Here is an 11,314-nt window from a genome sequence, read left to right on the forward strand (position 1 = left end):
ATTGCAATGTATGGATGTGAAAGTTGGACCATAAGAAAGGCTGAGCGCAAAAGAATTGAGGCCTTTGAACTATGGTGCTGGAGAAGACTCCTGCGAGTCCCCTGGACTGCAAGGCGTTCAAACCGGTCAGTCCTAGAAGAGATCAACCTCGACTGCTCTTTAGAAGGCCAGATCCTGAAGTTGAAACTCAAATACTTTGGCCACCTAATGAGAAGGAAGGACTCACTGGAGAAGGGCCTAATGCTGGGAAAGAAGGGGATGACAGAGAATGAGGTGGCTGGATGGATGGAGTCACTGAAGCAGTAGGCGTGAACTTAAATGGACTCCAGAAGATGGTAGAGGACAGGAAGGCCTGAAGGAACATTGTCCATGGGGTCGCGATGGGTCGGACATGACTTTGCAGTTAACAACAACAACAAACAAATATAAGATTTCTGTCTTAGATATACAAATAAGAAGAGGCAATGAATGATTTTTAGAAATAAGATGTCTGTCCTTAAATAAGTATTTAAATGTCTTTTGCTGCTAATTATAGTAAGTCTTTACAGCTTTGCAAGCCATATACAGATAATAAAAATTCATAATTAAGGCGAGTTAATTTTTCATACCTTCCATTGTCTAGATGATCGGGTCTTACTGTTAAAACATTAAAGATACAATCAGAATTAGTTGCAAAAATAATGCCTGGAAATATACTAAGCTGAATAATTAAAACATATGTTGATATGGCATTTTATTATTGATAGCCATGAACAGAAAACAGAACAGGACATTGTGGTTTGTAAACTGTTTTAGAAACTCAATTATATACCTTCTCTTACTTCTGTAGTTATTTGGGAAAATAGTGCAAATTCTTTTACTAAATATCATTACACTAGGCTGATAATACTGCATTATGGAAAAATAGAGATTTCAGTTAAGATCCAGACCCACCTACTATCCTTCAATCAACAAGTACCAGATTGACTAGTATTTGAGTCTTTACCAGTTGACAATACTGGGAAGAAACTAATAGGTCTTTTATAGTCGCACATTATAGTCTGTCCATTACCTTTGACAAATATTGTAGGCCTACAATAAACGTGAATAACTGTTTTAGGAAGAAACCATCCAATCACCTATTAGACTTGAATCTTTCTAAGGAACCTAAAGCAGCTGTTTGTCCTTAAAGAATTTTGTGACAGAGACTAGACTGAAAGTATATGGCTGAGTTTATACAACACACTAAATCATAATGCAGTTTTCTGGCTTTCACTTAGTATATTCTGTGAACATGCGAATTGCAGTTTGTAATCAATGGCTTACGAATATTAATTATGGTTTATTAAAAACTAATGGTTAAAAAAACCATGTGTCCATAGGCAGATACCTCAAGAAATTCTCTTATTGTGCTCTATGAAGTCAAAAATTTCAATCTTGATTTCCTAAGTTCACACTAATATACTCCTGTTTCTTCAATTGGGTGCCCTCCAGATGTATTACTGTACTCATGATTAGCATGCTCTATCAAGGCTGCATAATTTTTTCTAGGCTGAAGGTTGCACATAGCTTTTGAATGGCATGCTGTCATTTAATTTAACAATGTTTATTTTAATTAAATATAAATCTGATAATTCTCCAGTAACAATTGCAACATTCTTTTTCTTTTTGTCACATAAAAATTACAACTTTATAACAGGTTTTGATCCACATTTTGGGGGAAGTGAATGTGTAAAAGCCTCTTCTATATTATGTCACTTGAACATTTTTTTTTAAATTTATGGTTTTATAAGAAAAAAATATTTTCTCCCAGGCTGGCCTACACGACATATTTTCTTCAACTGTGAACTCCACATGGTAAATTATCTACGTATTCAGGCATTTAAAAATGAATACTGCTATTTCTTCCGTCCAATATTAGTATATTTTTGGATTGGAAACTGTTACAATTTTCTTCTAAAAGTTGGCTATAACATACTATTATTTTTCTCATTTGATAGTGTTGAGTACAGACTAGACTAGCAATGTAAGCAGTCCTTTTTTGTACAACTTGATGGAGATACACAAATATATTTTCTGGTATCGGAGAACCTTGAGGAATTGTAAAATTCTCATTTATCTTCAGTCACAAATTGCTGAGCCTGGTAATCATATAATTATAGTAGATGAGAAATTATAAATGAGATATAGCTATCAAAAGGAAAATGAGCGTACCTTTTATATCAGGCCAGATTCTATACTTCCACTGATCTAAACATACTATTAGTATTAGGGTGAATGCAACTAAGAATATCAGATGAAGAGAGGTCAGGGCAAAAAACCTAAAGGAAAATAAATCCAGTTAGTGCAACACTGGTTTTTGGGGGGGGGGGGGAACTGTTATATAAAAAGAACAGGAAAACTTACCTGGGTCACAAAACAGAAGTCAGGTTAAATAATGTTGCATTGTTACCAACTCTAGATTGCCAGAGAGCAGAAGATATTGAACTGAAATAACCCAAAGAACTTTTAAAAATTCCCTTTCACTTTCCATAATTTTCAATAAATCAAAACTTCTAATTAAGGTTTAATCCAATTTTAAATAATATGACATGAAACTCCAACTCTAGCTAAAATAGTTCTTTAAGAATAAATTACACAATAGTTCTTTAAGAATAAAGTAGACAAGAAAACACCTTCGTTAAATTGGGTGTTTACATTATTTTTTCAATTATCTTTTTTTTAACTTAAGATATTTTTCATTCTGTGTTTTGGCTTAACAGAAAGACTGGTAATTATTTAGATCAGGGGTGTCAAACTGCCATCCCCTGGGCCAGATATGTCATCTGGAAGCCGCACCCACCCCATTGCCGGCAATGGCAAAACCATCCGGATACGTTGCGCAATGTCACGTGACGTCGCGAGTTTGACTTGTCTGATTTAGATGAACCTGAAAGCACATTAGCCTTTTAATGACATTCATACAGTGTATAATGACTTTTTTTCATTTGGGTCAATATGGATACATTTACTTTTGGCTTAAAAATATCTTCTATGTTTGTGTAGTTTTTTAAAAAATTGTAAAATCTTTTAATAAAAATTATTTTTTAAAAAAATGTAACTTAAGAATTATCAATTTTTATAGTATATATTTCATTATGAAAGAACATTGTATCAGTGTATGTTGTATTAAGGATGATTACACAATAAAAACAAAAAATTAACTGAAGTACATTCTCATTGTTGGAATCAGTATTACTGACAATGCATTTTAAAGGAGTAATTATTTTAAAGCCAAATGTAAACTGAGCATTACTGTTAAGTCCATGGAAGATAGTATCACTCAACAGTGGCCATCAAATGACACACCAGCATGTTTTATGAAAAAAGAATTTAAGTCATGCTTGTTCCTCAGTGAATAGGAGCTATATATTCGGTTCTTTGTCAAATATAATTAGCATTGTTGTGATGGAACTGCATCCACTCATTCCAACAACTTGAACTACCAAACCATTAATTGCATTCATCTTATAATGACTTAATCAAAACAAAAAAATTCATACAAATTCCCATCTATAACAATGGCAATTTGTTTTTATCTTACTTGTAGAATGAACATTCCTTGGTTTTTTTTTCAATAAACACAGAAAATAACACAGTATCACAAATAAAATACAATCTAATGGCACATTTTCAGAAAAACAAATTTTCTGTTGCACAGCCATAAGACCAAATTTCAAAAACTTCTTAAAGTCCTCAATCCCAACCGTGTGATAAATATTCCACTATTTCCCTGACCTAATCCTCTATTCCAGGGGTTCCCAACTGGGGGTGCGAGACAACATTCCAGGGGGTGCGAAAACTAAAAATTATAGTGTATATGCATAATTCGTTGCTGTTATTTCAAACTTTTGTAAGGGGTGCGAGAATACATCAGAAGTGTTCTAGGGCTGCGGGGTAAAAAAAAGGTTGGGAGCCACTGCTCTATTCAATTTATATCAGCTTATAGTTTTGTTTCACAACTCAAGGTTGTTCAAGAAGTAAAAGCTGCAGCTCACTTTGGGTTGAAGTAGAACATATGATTTTTGGAAGTGAGAAACAACCCAGCAAGCTGATTCCTCTAATAACTCATCAAGAAGCACAGTCAACTACAGCATGGGATCAGATCTGCCTGGGCAAGAAAGTGGTTTTGTCATGGTTGGTTATGAGACTCAGCTTAAGAACCTGAAAGGAAATCTATAAAAATACCTAAAGTTCAAAGGATACTGCTAAAAAGAATCGAAAACCTCTGAATTATTCTAATTACTGACCTTGCTGCACTATGACACTATGCACTCCTTTTCCTAAAACAGCATTCTAACAACTCCATTAAGTTTATATAGAATTCCAATTTAGATTTAGCCAACATTTCCTTTAATTTATATTCATTTTCAGCAAAAAGCAAAACTTCATGAACTCAATATGGTTTAACTTGCCTAGTGGGCCATTCAACTAGGCCAGGGCTTTTCAACTGGTGGCACGCGAGCACCTGGCTGGTGATACGCGTAGGACAGGTTAAAAAAAAATGTAAAAAAAAAATGTAAAAAAAAGGTGTAAAAATGGATGAGGTGAAGCAGCAGCAGCGCTGCACAGGCTTGCAAAGTCAGCTGGAACTGCACATTGCCTGGGTCCTACTGAGAGCCCAGGATCAAAGCGCGCAGCTCCAGCTGATTGGCAGCGGCCTTGGGGGTGGCAGGCAGCCTCAAGCAGTCTTCAGTGGAGATTCCGCTGGAGCTGCGTGATGCATTGCCTGGGTCCCCCACGCCCCCACCCAGATGCCCTCACCTCCCCCAAGCATTTTTTTACTCATCTGCTTTCAGCAGCATTCCCTTTCTCCTGCCCGTTTCAGCTTTCATGTGTTTGTGAGACAAAAAAAAAAGTTCCATGAGACTTTCTAACTTCTCGCGAGAAGTTAGAAAGTCTCATGGAACTTTTTTTTCTTTTTTACCCACAAACACGTGGCGAAGGCAGAGAAGCAAACGAAGGCAAAGAAGTAAAAGGAGAAAGGGAATGCAGCTGAAAGCAGGTGAGTAAAAAAATGCTTGGGGGAGACGAGGGCATCTGGGTGCGGGCGCCAACCTTACCCTGCATGGTGGCGGGAGGGTTAACAGCGGGCACGGGGGGCCCAGGAGGAGCTGCGCAAAGCAGGCAGAGGAGAGGCCGGGCAGATTGCGGGTGCTGGCAGTGCAGAGGCCAATTGCGCACGCGAGGCAGAGGGGCTGCCTGGGGCCAGAGGGTAGGCCAGGCAGATTGCGGGCATCAGCAGCGACGGGGAGGCCAATCGCGCGTGTGCGTGAGGCAGAGGTGCTGCCCGGGGCCAGAGGGGAGGTTGGGCAGATTGCAGGCAGCGGCAGCAACGGGGAAGCTGATCGCGCATGTGCCTGAGGCAGAGGTGCTGCTTGGGACCAAAGGGGAGGACGGGCAGATTGCAGGCGCCAGTGCCTGTGCCCCACCCCCTGGCCGGGAAGGTGCACCAGAGTCCCGGCTGCCGGGAATGCAAACAGCCCGCTCCTCTCCGATCGCCTGCTCTGCCCGGCTCGAGCCTGGCTGGAGCAGCATTGGTATTTCCAAAGGTGACCGCTTCAAGGTCATACGGGCAGCCCTTGGCTGCTCCCCTCCCCTCCGTGCCTCCAAATCGATTCCCGGGCCGGCTGGTCGGTGAGGGAGAGAGAGAGAGAGGGAGGGAGGGAGAGGGAGGGAGAGAGGGAGATAAAGACAAATAGAGAGAGGGAAAGAGAGAGGGAGGGAGGGAGAAAGAGGGAGAGAGGGAGAGAGAAAGAGAGGGAGAGAGAAAGAGAGAGAGGGAGGGAGAGGGAGAGAAAGAGAAAGAAAGGGAGACAGAGGGAGAAAGAGGGAAAGAGAGAGGGAGAGAAAAAGAGGGAGGGAGAGGGAAAGAAAGGGAGAGAGGGAAAGAGAAAGGGAAAGAGAGAAAGAGAGGGAGAGAGAGAAAGAAAGAGGGAGAGATTAAATTAGTAACATGGTTGTTCAGTGAATCTGGTTTCCCCACTGACTTTGCTTGTCAGAAGGTTGCAAAAGGCAATCACATGACCCTGGAACAATGTGACCATTATAAATATGAATCGGTTGCCAAGCATCCGAATGTAAATCACATAACCCTGGGGATGCTGCAATGGTCATAAGTGTGAAAAATGGTCATGTCACTTTTTTCAGTGCCGTTGTAACTTTGAACAGTCACTAAGCAAACTGTTGTAAGTTAAGGACTACCTGTACTTTATCACTTTTTTCCTTTTTTTTGGTCATCAAGTTTTTGACACCTTGCTGGGTGACTGGTGGTACTCGAATGTTGCCATATTCTAAAAGTGGTACAATCGGTGAAGAGGTTGAAAAGCCCTGAACTAGGCTTTTTGCAGGCTTTTCTTGATAAGTGTACACTAAAACAGTGACCTTTACACAAATACTTTCACTTCAAATAAGCACCCCCCCCCCAAATAACAGCAATAAACATTAGATAACAAGAGCTTTTTAAACACAGGACGAGTTTTCCCATTCCCTTTCAGTCAGATACAATAATGGAAATAGGATTAATCTTTTGCACTCCTAATTAGGTGGGGCTTTTGAATCAGAGCTGTTGTGAACAGAACCTTGTGAATGATTCCTACGTCTTCTATACAACATCAACATTGGCTCACTTTTCTAGAGCTGAGAAGAATCGCCTTACTGTACCTTTCCCCCATTTCTAATGTCTTCCATTGATACAAAGCCCAGCGCAATCCATGTACGTACGTACGTACATAGATATATACATACATTCCGAAACTGTTGCTCCCCTTCCTCCATGCCCAGAAATATCTTCATTTTCACATCCCCATACCCTTCTTTGCAAGGCTGCTCACCCGAAAGCTGCATGCGCGCTAACCCAGCCAAGAGCGCTCCTTGCTGGCCTCTCCCAGGTGAGCGTGGCCTGTAGAGCTGTCAGGACCGGTTCGTAAGGCCCGAGATGGGTCCTCAAGAAGGCGCTCAAGGCGCGCACTCGCCGCTCCCGCTCCGAGGACTGGGCCTGAGCATCAGTATCTGGGCCTCCGCCGCCGCGGTTAGTGGCGCTACTACTGCCGGCAGCCCGTCCTGCTACTTCCGCCGTTGCCATTCTTCCCTCGCCCAACATCACTGAGAGACCGGTGGAATAAAGGATAGGATTACCATTCTTCGTCACCAACGGTTGCTGTCGCCACCTCAATAGCTCGAACGCGGCCTCTACCCCACCAGTTTACGCACACTCCCATGGCCGTTCACGTGCCCACCTAAATCACAGGAAGTGACAGTATTAGAGGTACCATCTTGTTGTACGGAAAACTTGAAAGTGCACACACGCGCCCCAAGCTTTTGTTTTAATTGCTTCAACGCATGCGTGTTGCCAAAATAAAGGTAGCATATAGGTGAAGAAGCGGCGTGAAGAGGCAAAGACGAACGGTGCGATTAGCAACGGCATATTTTTTTAGGAAAGCAAGAACAACTCTAGGAAGGATCGGTGTTAACTCCGGAAGAAGAGGATTCAGACTTTAATCCACGCTCACTATGCCTCGGGAGATTATTACTCTGCAGCTGGGGCAGTGTGGCAACCAAAGTAAGGCCAAGAGAAAAGGCTTATGGAACCCGTGTATGTATGTTTGTGTGTGCGCGCGCGAGGACCAATAGAATCAGAATTTGGGTTGTGGATAGAAGTGTTTGAAAAGAAGGGAGTTGTCCTTCGAAGGAGAAGAAAGAGTTGCTGTTTATGCTGTGCAATGTTTTTTTTTTTAAATAGAACATTAAATTTTGTTTTGCCCCGGCTGTTAATCTAGGCAAAACGATAATTGAGGAAATTCCAGGTTTCTAAAGTATAGGGAATGGGATAAGAACTATATCAAAGATAATACTGTTATATTAGAATACTGTGATGTGGAATTCTTAACAAAACCCATATCTCTCCATTGCCTCTTGAGACCATTTCTCTCTGTCTCTGGTAGGGGACAAGAAAAATGCCTATTTTTGTGCTTTCTGTTTTTACAGTTGGATTTGAATTTTGGAAACAGCTCTGCGCTGAACATGGTATTAGCCCTGAGGGTATTGTAGAGGAATTTGCCACTGAAGGCACTGACCGCAAAGATGTCTTTTTCTATCAGGTAAAATATTTTTCTTTCTTCCATTTCTATCGTAGGGTCTGTGGATTATGTGCAAGGGATTGAATGAGCACTGATTGTAAAAACATAATCTACAACTTTGTAGTCTTCAACTTACAACCCAAAATTTCTGTTACTAAGCAAGACAGTTGTTAGGTGAGTTTTGTCCCATTTTACATTTTTTCTTGCCACAGTTGTTAAGTGAATCTATATAGTTAAGTTAGTAATATGGTTGTTAAATGGATCTGGCTTCCCCATTAACTTTGCTTGTCAGAAGGTCACAAAAGGTGATCATATGACCCCAGGACACTGCAACTGTCATAAATATGAGCCAGTTGCTAAGAATCCGAATTTTAATTACATGACCATAGGGATACTGCAACAGTCATAAATGTAAAAAATGATTACAAGTCACTTTTTTAGTTCTGTTGTAACTTTGAACAGTCACTAAATAAACTGTTGTAAGTCAAGGCCTATCTGGCTTAGGAGATGGTTCCATCAAGAGAACTCTGGATACTTAGACTGTGGTCTACAATACCTGTATGGGAGGCTTTTGGTGGGGGATGGGCTACACCTCAAAAGAATCAGGAAAGACTTTGGAAACCAATTGGATTGTCTTATCCATAGGGCTTTAAACTAAAACTATAGGAGGAGGGAGAAGAATTTTTAGAAAGTAATTCTAAGCACAAACCTTGGGCCAATCAATCAAATGGTAAGAAAAAAAAAACAGAAAACGTAGAAATCAGAGGGTCAGTCAAAAATGACTCAGATGCCTATATGCTAACACTCAAAGTGTAAGGAAGAATCAGGGTGAACTTGAAGTCTTCTATGTGGGAGCAGATACGATATTGCTGCCATTGCTGAAACTTGGTGGGATGAAACCAGTGACTGGAACAGAAAGCTTGAGGGATTTACATTGTTTAAAAGACACAGACCTAATAAAAGAGGAAGTGGAGTTGCTCTCTATATAATAACTATAGCACTATAGAAATGCAACAAAATAATGATGAAAACCTCAAATGCAAAAAATGTCATTGCCAACGGTGTATACTACACTTACTTAACCAAACAGAAATTGATGAACTGTTTTGCCAATCAGTTAGATAAGATGTGTATGAAGTATACATACAACCTGACTCCAGAAGCAGTGAATGCTCCAACACTGGAAGTTTTTAAGAAGAAACTGGACAGCCATTTGTCCGAAATGGTATAGGGTTACCTGCCTGAGCAGGGGGTTGGACTTGATGACCTACAAAGTTCCTTCCAACTTTATTATGATTATGATTACTACTACTACTACTACTACTACTACTACTACTACTACTACTACTACTACTACTACTATTATACCACAGTGGTAATGGGGATTTAAATACCCTGATATCAAATGGGAGAAAAACACTACATTTAGTGGAAAGTTCCTAGTAGGAAACTTTGTCTCCCAAAAGAAAGAGAAGGGAACTAGAGGGCCAAGTATACTAGACTTAATTCTCACTAACAGAGATGAAATACTTGAAATCACAGGAACTTTGGGGTAGAGTAACCATGCAATATAATATAATGCAAGCACAAATAATAAGTCTAACTAATATTTTGGACTTTTAAGAGAGCTTGGGAAGAATTCCATAGATGGGAATCGTTAAGGGGAAAACAACTCATGAAGCTTGGGAAAAATGAGATTATAAAAGCCCAGTCAAGCACAATATATTTTTGAATATATTTCTTTCTGAAAAGAAAAAGAAGAGATCTCAGAAGAAACCAGCATGACTGCATAAAGAACTCTGACAAATTGAAAGACAAAAAAGACAAGTATAAAAAGTGGAAAGAGGACACATAACTAAGGCAGAATGCTAGATATAGCCCAAACCTGCAAAGATAAAGCAGCAAAACTAAGGCCCAGAATGAATTTAGATTTAGAACAAATGTCAAAAATAATAATTAAAAAGTTTATTTCAACATGTACAGTGAGGGAAGAAAATATTTGATCCCCTGCTGATTTTGTACGTTTGCCCACTGAGAAAGAAATGATCAGTCTATAATTGTAATGGTAGGTTTATTTTAACAGTGTGAGACAGAATAACAACAAAAAAATCCAGAAAAACACATTTCAAAAAAGTTATAAATTGATTTGCATTTTAATGAGTGAAATAAGTATTTGACCCCTTCGCAAAACATGACTTAGTTCTTGGTGGCAAAACCTTTGTTGGCACAGAGGTCAGATGTTTTTTGTAGTTGGCCACCAGGTTTGCACACATCTCAGGAGGGATTTTCTCCCACTCCTCTTTGCAGATCCTCTCCAAGTCATTAAGGTTTCAAGGCTGACGTTTGGCAGCTCGAACCTTCAGCTCCCTCCACAGATTTTCTATGGGGTTAAGGTCTGGAGACTGGCTAGGCCATTCCAGGATCTTAATGTGCTTCTTCTTGAGCCACTCCTTTGTTGCCTTGGCTGTGTGTTTTGGGTGATTGCCATGCTGGAATACCCATCCACGACCCATTTTCAATGCCCTGGCTGAGGGAAGGAGATTCTCACCCAAGATCTGACAGTACATAGCCCCATCCATCATCCCTTTGATGCGGTGAAGTTGTGCTGTCCCCTTAGCAGAAACACCCCCCCCAAAGCATAATGTTTCCACCTCCATGTTTGATGGTGGTGATGGTGTTCTTGGGGTCACAGGCAGCAGTCCTCCTCCAAACACGGCGAGTTGAATTGATGCCAACGAGCTCGATTTTGGTCTCATCTGACCACAACACTTTCACCCAGTTCTCCTCTGAATCATTCAGATGTTCATTGGCAAACTTCAGTCGGACCTGTATATGTGCTTTCTTGAGCAGAGGGACCTTGCGGGTGCTGAAGGATTTCAGTCCTTTACAGCGTAATGTATTACCAATTGTTTTCTTGGTGACTATGGTCCCAGTTGTCTTGAGATCATTGACAAGATTCTCCCATGTACTTCTGGGCTGATTCCTCACTGTTCTCATGATCATTGAAACTCCACGAGGTGGCGGGGCCAGCTGTCAAGAAGAACGGGTGTGCTGGACGTTTCTCCGGAGCGTCTGTACCCGTTCCCGACCGCCTGACAGATCCCTAGGGGTCCCTGGTTCCCTGGAGGGAGACCGGGAACAACAAGGCGTCCTGAGGAGCTATCCTTAACGGCGGTTGGGATCAGCGAACTCGGGTGAAGCCCTTGCAAGTCGGGCGG

At 40.9% G+C, this 11,314-nt stretch overlaps 2 protein-coding genes across 2 annotated transcripts in view; one reads left to right on the forward strand and one right to left on the reverse strand.

Moving 5' to 3' along the window:
• RETREG3 (reticulophagy regulator family member 3) overlaps window positions 1-7,180 on the reverse strand; it is an 18,727-nt gene extending 11,547 nt beyond the window's left edge. Inside the window, exons 1-3 of the mRNA XM_015831518.1 lie at window positions 6,852-7,180; window positions 2,194-2,300; window positions 609-636 (exon numbers count right to left, since the gene is read on the reverse strand). Of these exons, the coding sequence (XP_015687004.1) occupies window positions 609-636; window positions 2,194-2,300; window positions 6,852-7,120 (404 nt within the window). The 5' untranslated portion in view covers window positions 7,121-7,180. The remainder of the gene's footprint in view (window positions 1-608; window positions 637-2,193; window positions 2,301-6,851) is intronic.
• Window positions 7,181-7,345: 165 nt separating this feature from the next.
• The window catches only part of TUBG1 (tubulin gamma 1), an 83,063-nt gene continuing 79,094 nt past the window's right edge, over window positions 7,346-11,314 (forward strand). Inside the window, exons 1-2 of the mRNA XM_015831519.2 lie at window positions 7,346-7,579; window positions 8,005-8,117. Of these exons, the coding sequence (XP_015687005.1) occupies window positions 7,531-7,579; window positions 8,005-8,117 (162 nt within the window). The 5' untranslated portion in view covers window positions 7,346-7,530. The remainder of the gene's footprint in view (window positions 7,580-8,004; window positions 8,118-11,314) is intronic.

Source organism: Protobothrops mucrosquamatus, unplaced genomic scaffold (assembly GCF_001527695.2).
Source record: "Protobothrops mucrosquamatus isolate PMUCROS unplaced genomic scaffold, P.Mucros_1.0 scaffold_257, whole genome shotgun sequence".
Taxonomy (NCBI): domain Eukaryota; kingdom Metazoa; phylum Chordata; class Lepidosauria; order Squamata; family Viperidae; genus Protobothrops; species Protobothrops mucrosquamatus.